Source organism: Triticum aestivum, chromosome 2A (assembly GCF_018294505.1).
Source record: "Triticum aestivum cultivar Chinese Spring chromosome 2A, IWGSC CS RefSeq v2.1, whole genome shotgun sequence".
Taxonomy (NCBI): domain Eukaryota; kingdom Viridiplantae; phylum Streptophyta; class Magnoliopsida; order Poales; family Poaceae; genus Triticum; species Triticum aestivum.
Window position 1 is genome coordinate 786,606,195 of NC_057797.1, and position 13,885 is coordinate 786,620,079.

Genomic DNA, 13,885 nt, shown 5'->3' on the forward strand with positions numbered 1-13,885 from the left:
ACACAAATATTATATCAAAAAATTCAAAAAAATAAAACTAATTCAATTCAAAATTCTAAAAATACAAATAATATATCAAAAAATTAAGAAAAATAAAACTAATTCAATTCAAAATGTTAAAAATACAAATAATATATCAAAAAATTCAGAAAAATAAAACTAATTCAATTCAATATGTTAAAAACACAAATAATATATCAAAAAATTCAGAAAAATAAAACTAATTCAATTCAATATGTTAAAAACACAAATATTATATCAAAAAATTCAGAAAAATAAAACTAATTCAATTCAAAATTCTAAAAATACAAATAATATATCAAAAAAATAAGAAAAATAAAACTAATTCAATTCAAAATGTTAAAAATACAAATAATATATCAAAAAATTCAGAAAAATAAAACTAATTCAATTCAAAATTTTATACGCCTAGGCAGGAGTATGACTAAATCACTCCAAATTTCATGTATCATCAGTGGTATCTCGAATCATTCGAAAATGGACACCAAACACATCACGGGTAATATAAAACTCAATTACCTCCTCATTTCCATAGCCCTTGGCGATGCTTCCTTCTGGCCTAGCACGGTTACGAACATATTTCTTTAATACTCCCATGAACCTCTCGAAGGGGAACATATTGTGTAGAAATACAGGACCGAGAATGAAAATCTCTTCGACTAGGTGAACCAAGAGGTGCGTCATAATATTGAAGAAGGATGGCGGGAACACCAACTCGAAACTGACAAGACATTGGATCACATCGTTCTGTAACCGTGGTAGATCTTCTGGATTGATTACCTTCTGAGAGATTGCATTGAGGAATGCACATAGCTTCACAATGGCTACTCGAACATTTTCCGGCAGGAGCCCCCTCAAAGCAATCGGAAGCAATTGCGTCATAATCACGTGGCAGTCGTGAGACTTCAGGTTTTGGAACTTTTTCTCCGCCATGTTTATTATTCCCTTTATATTGGACGAGAATCCAGACGGGACCTTCATACTGCTCAGGCATTCAAAAAAGATGACCTTCTCTTCTTTGGTCAGAGCGTAGCTGGCACGACCTTGAAACCATTCCGGATGCCGGTCATCAGGGTCATTCAAACGTTGCTGGTCCTGCCATGCTTCCTTTGTATCATTTGTCTTCCCATACACGCCCAAGAAGCTTAGGAGGTTCACGCAAATATTCTTCGTAACGTGCATCACGTCGATTGCAGAGCGGACTTCTAGGACTTTCCAATATTCTAGCTCCCAGAATATAGATTTCTTCTTCCACATGGCTGCGTGCCCGTCAGCTCCCTTCGGAACTGATTGTCCGCTAGGACCCTTTCCAAAGATGACTTTCAAATCCTTGACCATATCAAATACCTCAGCACCAGTGCGTTCCGCAGGCTTCGGCCGGTGATCTGCCTTGCCGTTGTAATGCTTGCCTTTCTTTCTTACTGGATGAATTTTCGGAAGAAATCGACGATGCCCAAGGTACACGTTCTTCTTACAATTTGGCAAATGTACACTTTCAGTCTCATGTAAGCAGTGCGTGCATGCATTGTATCCCTTATTTGACAGTCCCGAAAGGTTACTAAGAGCAGGCCAATCGTTGATGGTTACGAAAAGCAACGCTCGTAGGTTAAATTCCTCTTTTTTGTGCTCATCCCACACACGGACACCAGGTCTGCCCCACAGCTGTAAAAGTTCATCAACTAATGGCCTTAGGTACACATCGATGTCGTTGCCGGGTTGCTTCGGACCTTGGATGAGCACTGGCATCATAATGAACTTCCGCTTCATGCACAACCAAGGAGGAAGGTTGTAGATGCATAGAGTCACGGGCCAGGTGCTATGGCTGGAGCTCTGCTCGCCAAAAGGATTCATGCCATCTGTACTTAGACCAAATCTTATGTTCCTTGCGTCAGCTGCAAAATCTTTGAACTCTCTGTCGATCTTTCTCCATTGCGTTCCATCTGCGGTGTGTCTCAACTCCCCGTCCGACTTACGGTCCTCTTTGTGCCATCGCAACAACTTGGCATGCTCTTTGTTCCTGAACAGACGTTTCAACCGTGGTATTATAGGAGCATACCACATCACCTTGGCGGGAACCCTCTTCCTGGGTTTCCCGCCCTCAACATCGTCACCAGGGTCATCGCCTCTGATCTTATAACGCAATGCAGTGCATACCGGGCATTCATTCAAATTCTCGTATTCACCGCGGTAGAGGATGCAGTCGTTGATGCATGCATGTATCTTCAGAACCTCTAAACCTAGAGGGCAGACAACCTTCTTTGCTTCGTACGTACTGGCGGGCAACTCGTTATTCTTTGGAAACATATTCTTCAACATTTTCAGCAAGTTTTCAAATGCCGAGTCAGCTACACCTGCCTGTGCCTTCCATTTCAGCAAATCCAGTGTGCAGCCCAGCTTTTTCAGACCATCATCGCATCCAGGGTACAACGACTTTCTGTGATCCTCTAACATGCGATCCAAATTCTCCCTCTCCTTTTCAGTTTCGCAGCGTCTCCGTGCATCAGCAATGGTCCGACCAAGATCATCAACGGTCTCATCACGTGCCTCTTCTTCACCTTCACCTTCCCCTTCACCTTCCCCTTCACCTTCAGCATCCTCCATGAAAGTATCACCGAAATGAGCAAGATAGCTTTCATCGATGAAATCATCCCCTTCTTCATCTTCTTCCATTATAACCCCTCTTTCTCCATGCTTGGTCCAACAATTATAGCTTGGCATGAAACCGTGCCGAAGCAGGTGCAGGTGAACTTCTCTTGAGGAAGAGTAACCCTTCTGATTCTTACAGTCAACACATGGACAGATAACAAAACCCTTCTGCTTGTTCGCATTAGCCACTACGAGGAAATCTTTCAAACCCGTAGTGAACTCGCGGGAGAGTCGGTTACCGTACATCCATTGCCGATTCATCTGCATTATTATAATATAAAATATATAATTAACCATCATGCATTTGTTAAAGTAACTAGCTATAAACAATAGAAATTAAACAATGAACAACACACATGCATATTTTATCAATGACACACATGCATGAAAGGTTCAAGTTGCTAACCGCGATCGAGGAGGAACCTCAAGTGTGGCTCCAACACTTCATATCATGTTTGTTTCACGCTGTTGGGCATTTCATCAAACACCTTGTGTGCATAAGAGGAACCAAAAGCAAACCTACACCCCCTTGTGAAGAGAAGTGGCACCAAATGGCTAAGTGAGTGCGCTGAACTGGTATATATAGGGGAGGAGCTTTAGTCGCGGTTGGCCAGGCCAACCGCGACTAAAGGCCTTTGGGCACCTTTAGTCGTGGTTGGCCTGGCCAACCGCGACTAAAGCCCCTCACGTGCACCAGCTGGCCACCGAGCGCCCTGGCCCAAGCCTTTGGTCGCGGTTCATCTGCCGAACCGCGACTAAAGACTTCATTAGTCGCGGTTCCTACAGTTTCGCGACTAATGGGGCTGGACGGAAGCCTCTTTTTCTACCAGTGGTCGCTCACCGGCGGCAAATCCAGGTGAGCCCCATGCTTTCTTTTAAGTGCGGATTTCGTTTTTTCTTCTGCGTTCCACCCACATGCCCCTTTGTTTTTCTGTGTGCCGTTAGAAATTGAGCCCAGCAATTCGCCAAAAAAAAGGAGAGAGAGCCCATCAATATCTATTTTAGCTTTGAGCAAAATGGTTTTTGAAGAAAAAAAATTATCATTATGAAGGTGTGAACATGCATATACGATAACAGAGCAGTACATAATTTGGTCTGTTCATGTACTGCTTCAAAAGTCTCATAAATTCAAAAAAATACTCACTCCGTCCCAAAATTCTTGTCTTAAATTTGTCTAAATATGGATGTATCAAATCACGTTTTAGTACAAGATACATCCGTATCTAGACAAATATAAAACAAGAATTTTGGGACGGAGGGAGTAAAACAAAATGAGGGACATCATGTACTGCTCTGTCATAGCAAGCATTGTGCATATACGATATCTAATTGAAGTGCAGTACGTTTGTTAATAATTACATATTGAAACTTAATAATTTTATTTTCACTGCAAAATCATTCATGATGTGTCTCTAACTTGCTGTCTTGCCCATGTATCTGTTGTGAGACTAGTTTCATGGGAAAAAAATTGTGGAAATGTAGATCGATCTGCATTAAATAATCACTACAATAGCTCACTTGTTATATATTCGGACTGCAAAAATTACTTCCATCATGCTAATTTTGTCCACTGTTTGCTCCCAGGACGAAATAGATGTACAGACTCCAACTTCAGTAACCATGAGCTTATCTGCTTTTGGGATCATTAGTGCCATCAATGAATGTGTCAATTTGTTCCAGTCAGCAAAATCTGCGATTTCATCTCTGCGCTCCCGATGGAGTGGCTCACAGGAGCAAAGTCTCCAGGATCATGTATTGCAATTACAGAGTGACCTACAACGTCTCTGTGACACCCTTCCTGCAATGTACGACCTCATTAATGGAGCAGAGTGGAGAAGCCACAAACGTTGTGTGGCCATGCTCCTTCCTAGCCTCAAGGATGTCGTGTGTGAGGCTGAAGACCTTATTGATGAGTTTAGATGGTACGAGATGAAGGTGCAAGCGGAGGGCAATGCAACCCGATCTCCTTTCATCGACTTCCTTGATAAGGTCATTCATGGCAACTTCAACAAACTGAATGATGTCCAAGTAAGATTGGTTCATCTTTCGAGTCAGCTAGAGAAGATGGGGCTTCCTGGAGTTACACAACACTTTGACAAATTGATCAGACCGGAGACCACCTCTTTGCCAAGTGAAACAAAAATATTTGGACGTGACAAGGAGCTGGAGCATGTATTGGGATTTCTCAATGTACTTACAAATTCAAAACGCAAGAGAGCAACTAGTTCAACCATTGCATCAACAAGCGCATCAACAAGCAACCAAGTTAGTGATGAATCGATAATATTGAATCTTCCTGTTTTGCCAATAGTTGGAATTGGTGGTGTTGTAAAGACTACTCTGGCCCAACTAATTTGCAGCCATCAAGGAGTGAAGTCTCACTTTGAGATGATAATTTGGATTTTCGTCTCAGATGACTTTGATGTGAAGAGGTTAACTAAAGAGGTCATAGAATCATGTCTTGGAAATCTGGCAACAACTGATAATTTGGATTCTCTTCAGCGTGCTCTCTCTGAGCGTGTGAAAAATAAAAGATTATTGATAGTCCTTGATGACATGTGGGGTGATGCATTAAAGGAAAATGGGCAGTGTTGGAAGAGATTTTGTGCACCTTTTAGAAGTATCCAAGAGGGAAGTGCGATGTTGGTTACCACTAGATGTCCAAATGTCGCCGAGGGGGTGCGGACAATGGAGCCCATCATATTAGAAGGTCTAGACGACGGTGTCTTCTGGAATTTCTTCAAGTCATGTGCGTTTGGATCCGATGGTGGTAACAATGATCCTGAGTTAGAGTGCATTGGTAGAAGAATACTTCCTAAGTTGAAGGGTTCTCCTTTGGGCGCCAAAACACTGGGGCGCATGTTAAGCACGGACCTTCAAGCATCACATTGGAATTATATACTTGAAAGTGAACTGTGGGAGTTGAAACAAAAGGAGACTGACATTTTGCCCGCCCTTCGATTGAGCTACATGTATTTACCATTCTATTTGAAGCAGTGCTTCGCATTTTGTGTTGTGTACCCCAAAGATTACATCTTTCAGAAGGAACGCTTAGCTGAAATCTGGGTAGCAGAAGGCTTTGTGGAACCTCAAGGTCGTGTTAAAATTCAAGATATTGGCTGCCAGTATTTTGAAGACCTTCTAGCACGGTCCTTCTTTCAAAAGGCTGGCAGTGGTGGATACGTAATCCATGACTTGCTGCATGACATGGCACAAAAAGTTTCAGAGCACGACTGCATAATCTTAAGAAATAAGAGTGACTTTGATAAAGTTCCCCAAAATGTCCGTCATCTCTACATACTCCCTAACGGTGACTTTGACAATGCCAGCCTATTGAGACTATGCAAGTATACGAAGCTACGTACCCTAATTTGCAAGAAGAATTTAAGGAAGAATAACGGGCTTTTAATGGACGAATGGTGCACTAAACTTCTGCGTATGCGTGTGATTTCTGTTGCCTTTGCAGTTGAGTTATCGGATAGTATTGGCAACTGGAAGCATCTTCGTTACCTTGAAATCTCTGAAGATTCTCCTTTGAAGATGGTTCCTTCAGCTTTTTGTTTGCTATATAATTTACAGTTTTTATATGCCAGGAAATGCAAACTAGAAAGCTTGCCCAGTGACTTTGGTAAGTTGATCAAGTTGCTGAAATTTGAGTCAAACGGATTAACATATTGTGCCGGGGGCCACATGCATTTGAATTCAAAAGATGGGCAGGAACAAGGATTTAGGTTAATAAAGAATTTGAACCAATTCCGGGGAAACTTGGTGATATCTAATGTTGGAATACTAAGTAAGGATCATGCGGCTGAAGTTGAACTGAAAAATAAGAAATATCTTGAAAACTTGAAGTTGAATATGTGGGATATGCAGGCTACACAGGATGCTTTAGGCTTCCATAAGTTTAACAGCCATGACAAGGAGATAAAAGAGGTGCTTGAAGTTTTGGAGCCTCCTATCAAACTCAAGTCTCTGTCCCTCGATAATTATGACGGTGTATCACTCCCAAGCTGGTTTCAACCACAAAACTTGCCAGCCTTAAAATCACTTACTTTTGCTGTTTGTGTTCGACTCGAGAGCATATCATCTCCCTTGATCTCACATAGTGTTAACTTAAATGAGACACATGCAGCTGGTATTTTCATGTCTTTGACAAACGTAACCATTGATGGGTGCGAAAGTATATCAAGCCTCGAACATTTTCTGCATCCAGATTGTGTACCGGCCATCAAGACAATAAGAATTGAAGATTGCAAGATGTTAGCATCAGTAGCAACTGAAAAGTTTGGGGATTTTCATTTTCTTGAAGAACTGGACATGCTCCGTTGTCCAAAAATCTGCCCCCAAAGATTGGTTTCGTCTTCCCTTAAGAAGCTCAATTTGCGTGGTTCTGGTCTCTTTTGCAGTATTGAATGCTGCGCCCTCACGTACTTTTATTTACAATGTGAGTTTGTCACATCTATCCAACTGCAAATGTGGAGTCTTCCAGCTCTACAGATATTGCATATCGAGTGCAAATCACTTGCATCTATTGGAGGCTCCACAAACCTTTCCATTTCGGCAAGCACTGGCAGCATTGGAACATTCTCATCCCTAGTTGTCCTATCAATTCAGAGTTGTCAGAACTTTTCAACCCTTGATGACTTCCTAACACAAGAATATGTACCTGCGATTGTGAAAATTGAGATATTGTGTTGTATGGAGTTATTGTCCCTGCCAGGTGAAAATTTTGGTAGTTTTCCTCATTTGAAACATCTAGTAGTTAATAAGTGCCCAAGACTCACCTGGCAAAGGGGGTTGGTCTTGCCATCAACTCTCCAAAGGCTCGTCTTAACGAGCTGTGGGGATGTATCTCCACATGTTCCTAGCTGCCTCGATAACCTCACATCCCTTGTCTCGCTGAGCATTGGTGGCCTGAGCATAACATCTATTCCAGGTGACATTTGGCACAATAATCTTGCATCACTTAAGGAATTGGTGATTGAGGATTGTCCATACCTACTTTCATTTGGTGGAGCTAAGGCAGTTGCAAAAATAAAGAAGGTGTTGATACGCAATTGTCCAAAATTGAAAGGAGTGGAGAAGATCTGGTGTAGAGGTCGCCTAAGGTATTTGTGCTAACATTTGTTTCATGTCCAACTTTTACTTCGCCTTGGTTTGAAATTCCTTCTATACTAGAAATATCCAATGCATTATATACGTAGTAAAATCCAATTTAAGGCAAATTTTAGCATGTTCCCTCTTACCTCCCCTTTTCAGATGAGAGGTAAGAGTACATAATAGATCTCAGCCATTGATTTGATTAAGTACTGGTCTGATTAACTCTTACCTTCTTATCTTCCATGTGAAATGAGGGGGTAAGAGGGAGCATGTTAAAATTACTCCCAATTTAAATCATTATCATTAAGGTACGTTGGACTTGTTGATGACACTTACATATACTCTGACTTATTTTTTCGACATAAGGCATTTTTATTGACTCAAGATGTAGCATCAAGTGGATACAAATCATGATGAGCAACACCCGGCCTATGCATTGCTGAGATGCACACAACCAATATCAGCGGTCTGACAAAATAAAACTGAAAAACACTCTTGACTTATTGATGGCACAAAACTTTGATCTGTTCATATTTCCCGAAAGAAAAGTTTGATGTTCGCAGTAATTCCCTACAGATGACATTTTTAAAAAAAAAACTTGCTAACGTGTATACGTATGGATGCTGCCATGTTGTGTGTGTTAAGTTGAAATTCCCCTTCTGCTGGCAAATCTGCTTTACTGACCATGTTTTGTTCTTCAAGGGACTATATCCGGTAGCTGCATTACTTGGAAGTTGGAAGACCCGAGGACAGCAAGGCATCATGCATTCGTCTCGCTGTCTCTATCTATTTATCTAGACCTCTATGTTTTGAAGAATATTCATCAATAATTTCACCTGGAATCCATATGTCTGCTGCTAACTATCAGTTTGCAATTTGCACAATCTGAGTAAACTTGTTGTAACTTATGAAACGACAGAGGGTTCATTACGTGGGTCAGCAGTACCACTGGTGTTGTCCCAAGCTTGTCCCTCAAATGGATGTATCTAGCATCAGGGACAAGCTTTTTCGGACGGAGGGAGTACCCGAGGGAAAAATAAATAAACGATCTTAGCTAGTCAGAACAATGAGCAAGCAGGCAGATGGTTTCAGGTTTTGAGAAGAGAAATAAATTACTGTAGATATATAGTTTTCTGCGGCACCTTTCATGCATGGGTCAGATTTTGACGCCGTGGATGATTATTTCTGAGTTCTGACTAGCACGGTGTTAAACCAAATGCCCTGTTCAGCTAAGCTATATGGGTGGCAGAAAGCTGCATTTGAAATCGTAGGGTGCACGCATCTAATTGCATGGGCTGCTGATGTTGGTGCTGGTGCTTGGTGTGACTTAATTGAGAGTCTGAACTAGATGCATGGCTGCTTGCTGAACATTTTTTCAATACAGTGTTTGGGGTTGACAAGTGAGGAAAGAGCAACCCTGTGATTGTTTGAAACTGCTGCTGCAAACATTTCAGAAAGAAAGTTGCTTCACTTGGCCGTGGTCTAATTCAAACATTTGCCCTGTGATTGACTCCAAGGACTTCCACCAAGCATGCTGGCGCCGTGCTCCCGCTCCCGCTCACCGTGCAGCCGTGCACCGGCTTGTGATTGTCCTCTTGTATCAAATGTGTGTCCTTTCATATATATTTTGGGCCATCAATTTGGTGCACTAGCAGTAACTAACAGGTTTGTTTTGTTGTGGGCTCAGGTGTGTGCTTAGCTAACCAGTAGAGTTTGTCATGTATGGCAAGTTGTTTGGCAACTAATACTACATACTCCCTCCGTCCCATGACTGTCACTGAAACCGATGTATCTAGACGTATTTAGTGCTAGATGCATCCATTTGAACGACAGTTAATATGGGAAGGAGGTAATAATTTTTTGTTTGGCAACTACTGCATAAACTTGGTGCATTCTCTCTCCCTGTCAGGAATTCTTGTATTCAACCCTGACGAAAATAAGTCTATATATAGCGTTAACTGATCGCCAACAGGTACTCCCTCCGTCCGAAAAAGCTTGTCCCTCAAATGGATGTATCTAGCACCAAGTTTTCTCGGACGGAGGGAGTATCTCTATAACATTTAAAAAAAAAGTATCTCTATATGATTTGACTCATATGATTGATCTGACCAAGAAAAACAACGCATGGTCGACATGGGCACTGTAAAACAACATGTACTAACACCACAAAGAAAGATTTTCTTTATGCAAAACAACTACTACTTGATTGATTGCTGCCAGAATTGACTAATGTACATTCACCCAGAAACAAATTGACTAATGTACATTCACCAGCCACAATATAAAAAGGGAGAAGCTGAACCGGCCAAAACTCTGAACTTGTTCAGTTCCAAAAACAAAACTCTGATAAATCATTAAGAAGCATGCTTGAATGGATGTGTAAGGAGCATGCTTCCGTAACCGATCTCAAAGGATCCAACTGCAGTCTCGCTATGATAAATCAGTAGGTCTTCCTCCGAGGATCCTGGAATGGTACAAACCCCTGAACCAGAACATAACTTCTCTTGGTGCATTATGGAGTTGAGATCCTCTGCAAGCGTTTCCAGCGATGACGGCTTACGACGACGAGCGACACAAGTCCTTTTTCTTGATGGTACCAGTGACTCCCAAGCATGTGATTGCGCTGAACCTGAATTTTAATGATACAAGAAAACCCACCATCAACATATCTAACAGCAGTTGTAATACAAACTGATGTTTATGATGTGGTAAACTGATAATAGTAATATCACTTCCGCGAAGAAATGGGTAGATATCAAGACTGTAATGAAGGAATGAGTTACTTAAAAGTGGCTCCTGACAACAAGGGTAGTACTACAAAAGTGGCTCCTAAACATGTTTATACAGGAAAAATAGAATGTTTACGGAAACCTACCTGAATACGATGCCGCTGATCCAAAACCAGATGGATTGCTAAAAGTGTCAGCAGCATCCCCTGTCTTCCCCAAGTTGTGATGAGAAGATGGTTCTTTCTTCACTATTCTGCGGACGGGCTTTTTCTTGTGTTGTTTCCTCTCTGCTTCAGCATCTTGGGGACGACGCGTTGGTGTGTAGTTCTCCAGTGTACCCTTTTTCCTCCATCTTGTCCCACACGCATTGCAGAGCACTGGCTTCTCGGGTGGCCCGTTTCGCCAGATAGGGCTGCCTGTATCAGCAGCAGTTACCATGAGCAACAAGATTAAGCATTTTAGGTGAGTGCAGGCAGCAAGCAGGGAACTCTGAATATCTCTCTGATGATTGGCAAGATCAGATATACTGTATTTCTTTTCCTTGTTTTCATGCAGGTGCTGTTTGGCTTCAAGTAATGTACAGTAGTACAGAATAGCTACAAGCATGCAATTTCAGTTTCAGTTTCAGTGACACAGAGTGCAGGCAGCAAGAAGATATGGAACTCTGAATATCTATGTGATGATTGGAAAGAGCAAGATCAGATAAATCTCTTTTCCTTGCTTTCTTTCAGGTATTTTTTTTTGTTTCCAACTGTTTGTGCATACTGCATTCAACTCTGAATAACTGCATACTGATTTCAGTGACACAGGCAGCAGAGAGTCAGCTTGAGTGACACAAGCCTGACATTCAGCATTTTCAGATGTACTGTCCTACAAACATTAGTTGCTGCCGGATAACTGTTAGTACATACTGTTAGGAATGTGCACACAGATGATGATGATGACAGTTTCTGAATAAGTGTTATCAGTAACATACTGGAGACAGTAGTTTCAGATGACAGTCTCTTAATAACTGTTAGCAAGGTGCTGTCCTACCTACAAACATTAGTTGCTGCGAGTGTCAACTCTGAATAACTGCAGCAGTTTCAGTTTCAGTGACACGGGTCTGTCTGAATGTTGAGAAATAAGTACAGGCTTGAGAGCGGCCGCAGAGTTGTCTTGGGGAGAATTCGGCGAACCCTCGAACTAGATTAGAAGAAGCAACAAACCCTTGAAGAAGAACTACAAGAATTGGGCAAGATTTGATTTGGGGTTTCATCCGCTTCCTTGGAAACCAGATGCAGAGAAAAACAAAAAGGAGAAACAGATGCTTACCCATGATTCCGCAGTGGCAGCACGGCCCCTCCTTCTTCACCATGCCCAAGCCGCTCTTCTTCAACCAATCACCAACAAAACACCCAGCTGAAGCAAAGCAACGCCGAGCAAATAAAGAGGGGAGGCAGATTCAACAACGAATCTAGTATGTATGTATGTTTCAGATCCACAAGTCAAAAATTCCACTGCCCATCTCAAGTGAAAAATTCTCGGTCGCTGTTGGTCTGTCTTTTCTACTCGCTCCGTTCTTCTGTTTCTCCCCGGTGTTTAGAGAGAGAGAGAGAGAGAGGGCAGAGGACAGAGAGGGGAGAAGTAATGGAGGAAGGAGGAGGAGGAGGAGAAGCAATTTTTCTCACTAATAACACGCACAATACCATACAAGAATGACAAATTGGGCAACATTAAATAAAGTAGCAAAAGAGGATAAGGAGAGGCTCTTTTCAATTTAACCCTCCCAGCGCTTTCTTTTTGTAATTATCTGCCACTATCATTAAATTCAAAAAAAAATGCCACCATTATACATGGTATTCTTTGACTTCAGACCATGTTTCGATTTCGACTTCGATTTCAATTTGGGGGACAGCCATGGAGCCTCGGAGGCCGCCGCCGGAGAGGGAGGTCGACGATGAGGGCTACGACGGATCAGAGCGACAAGGGATAAAGCGGCAGCTGCAGGCGTGTGGCCTCTATGAAGCGCGGGAAAGTTTAGACCTATACATTTTGAACGCGTCATCAATTAATACAAGAGCGACTTGAAACGTCACGGAGAACTAAGAGCGCGGGAAATTTAAAAGAGGTATGAATGACGTTATCACAATCAAGCCTATGTGACATGGCATGATTTACCCTAAAAAAAAGGAGCTCGCGGAGCGGATTTACTCGCATGAGCTCTTCGGCGACTCACACCTCCCCCGCCTCCACCTACCACCCTCCACGGCGTAATCTCACAGGAGACCACATCGCTCCCTTCCCTGACGTTATACCCCGCGCTCTTAGCGGTTCTCCTTCCCCATTATTGCCATATCAGCTCGCGCACGGCGGGAGGGATGGGAAGCTTGGAGTTCGGCTAATCCTCAATTTTGATCGGGGGGAGGGGGGCAGCCATGGAGCCTCCAAGGCTGCTGACAGTGAGGGAGATCACCGGCGAGCTACAACGGATGAGAGCGACAAGGTATAAAGAGGAGGCTGCAGACGAGTGTGGTCTCTAAGAAGTGCGAAAGTTTAAACATGTACATTTCAAAACACATCATGAATTAATACAAGTGAGTTGAAACATCACAAAGAACTAAGAGCGCGGGAAAAGTTTAAACAAGTATGATGACGCTATCACGATCGAGCCTATCTGGTGTGTCAAGATTTACCTAAAATGGAGATAGAGGAGCGGTGTTACTCAGATGAGCGCTCACGTGACTTGTCTCACCCCCGCGTCCACCTACCACTCTCCATGGCGTGACCTCATCGGAGACCACACCGCGCCCTTTCCCGGCATTCTACCCCGCTCTTAGTGGTTCTCCTTCCCTATTATCGGCCCCTATCTCGGGCACCAAGGGGGCTCAGAGTTCGGCTAATCTTCAATGTCAATCTAGGTGTCGGCTATGGAGCCTCTGAGGTCGTTGACGGTGAGAAGGTAGCCAACGAGCTACAACAGATGAGAGAGCCAAGGTATAAAGCGGTGCATGTAGATGTATGGCCTCTAAGAGGCGTGCGGAAGTTTAAAAAAACGCATCATCCATTAATACAAAGCAACTTGAAACACCACAGAGAAATAAGAGCGCGGTAAATTTAAACAGTTATGATGATGTTATCACAATCGAGCCTATGTTGTGTGGCACGATTTACCCTAAAAAAAGGAGCTAGCGGAGCGGAGTTACTCACAGAGCGCTCCCATGACTCGTCTGCAATACATGTATTGCTAACACGAGTGTGGTCTCCCCTGCCTCCTCCTACCACCCTCCACGATGTGACATCATCTAAGACCACACCGCTCCCTTTCCAAGCATTGTACCCTGCACTCTTAGCGGTTCCCCTTCTTCGATATCGGCCCCTATTTCGAGCATGGCAGGAAGGGTGGGAAG

The 13,885-nt window shown here is 42.8% G+C and overlaps 2 protein-coding genes across 2 annotated transcripts; one reads left to right on the forward strand and one right to left on the reverse strand.

The window, feature by feature from the left end:
• The first annotated feature begins 4,287 nt into the window (after positions 1-4,287).
• Positions 4,288-9,354, forward strand: LOC123038343 (disease resistance protein RGA2-like). The gene is made up of 4 exons (XM_044462180.1): positions 4,288-5,832; positions 6,134-6,197; positions 6,248-7,775; positions 9,285-9,354. Exons 1-4 carry the CDS (start codon positions 4,288-4,290, stop codon positions 9,352-9,354), a joined length of 3,207 nt encoding a protein of 1,068 aa, XP_044318115.1.
• A 576-nt stretch (positions 9,355-9,930) lies between these two features.
• LOC123186798 (GATA transcription factor 26) lies at positions 9,931-12,178 on the reverse strand. The gene is made up of 3 exons (XM_044598501.1): positions 11,811-12,178; positions 10,643-10,912; positions 9,931-10,396 (listed from the first exon to the last, which is right to left on the reverse strand). Exons 1-3 carry the CDS (start codon positions 11,851-11,853, stop codon positions 10,122-10,124), a joined length of 588 nt encoding a protein of 195 aa, XP_044454436.1. The 5' UTR covers positions 11,854-12,178; the 3' UTR covers positions 9,931-10,121.
• Positions 12,179-13,885: the final 1,707 nt, after the last annotated feature.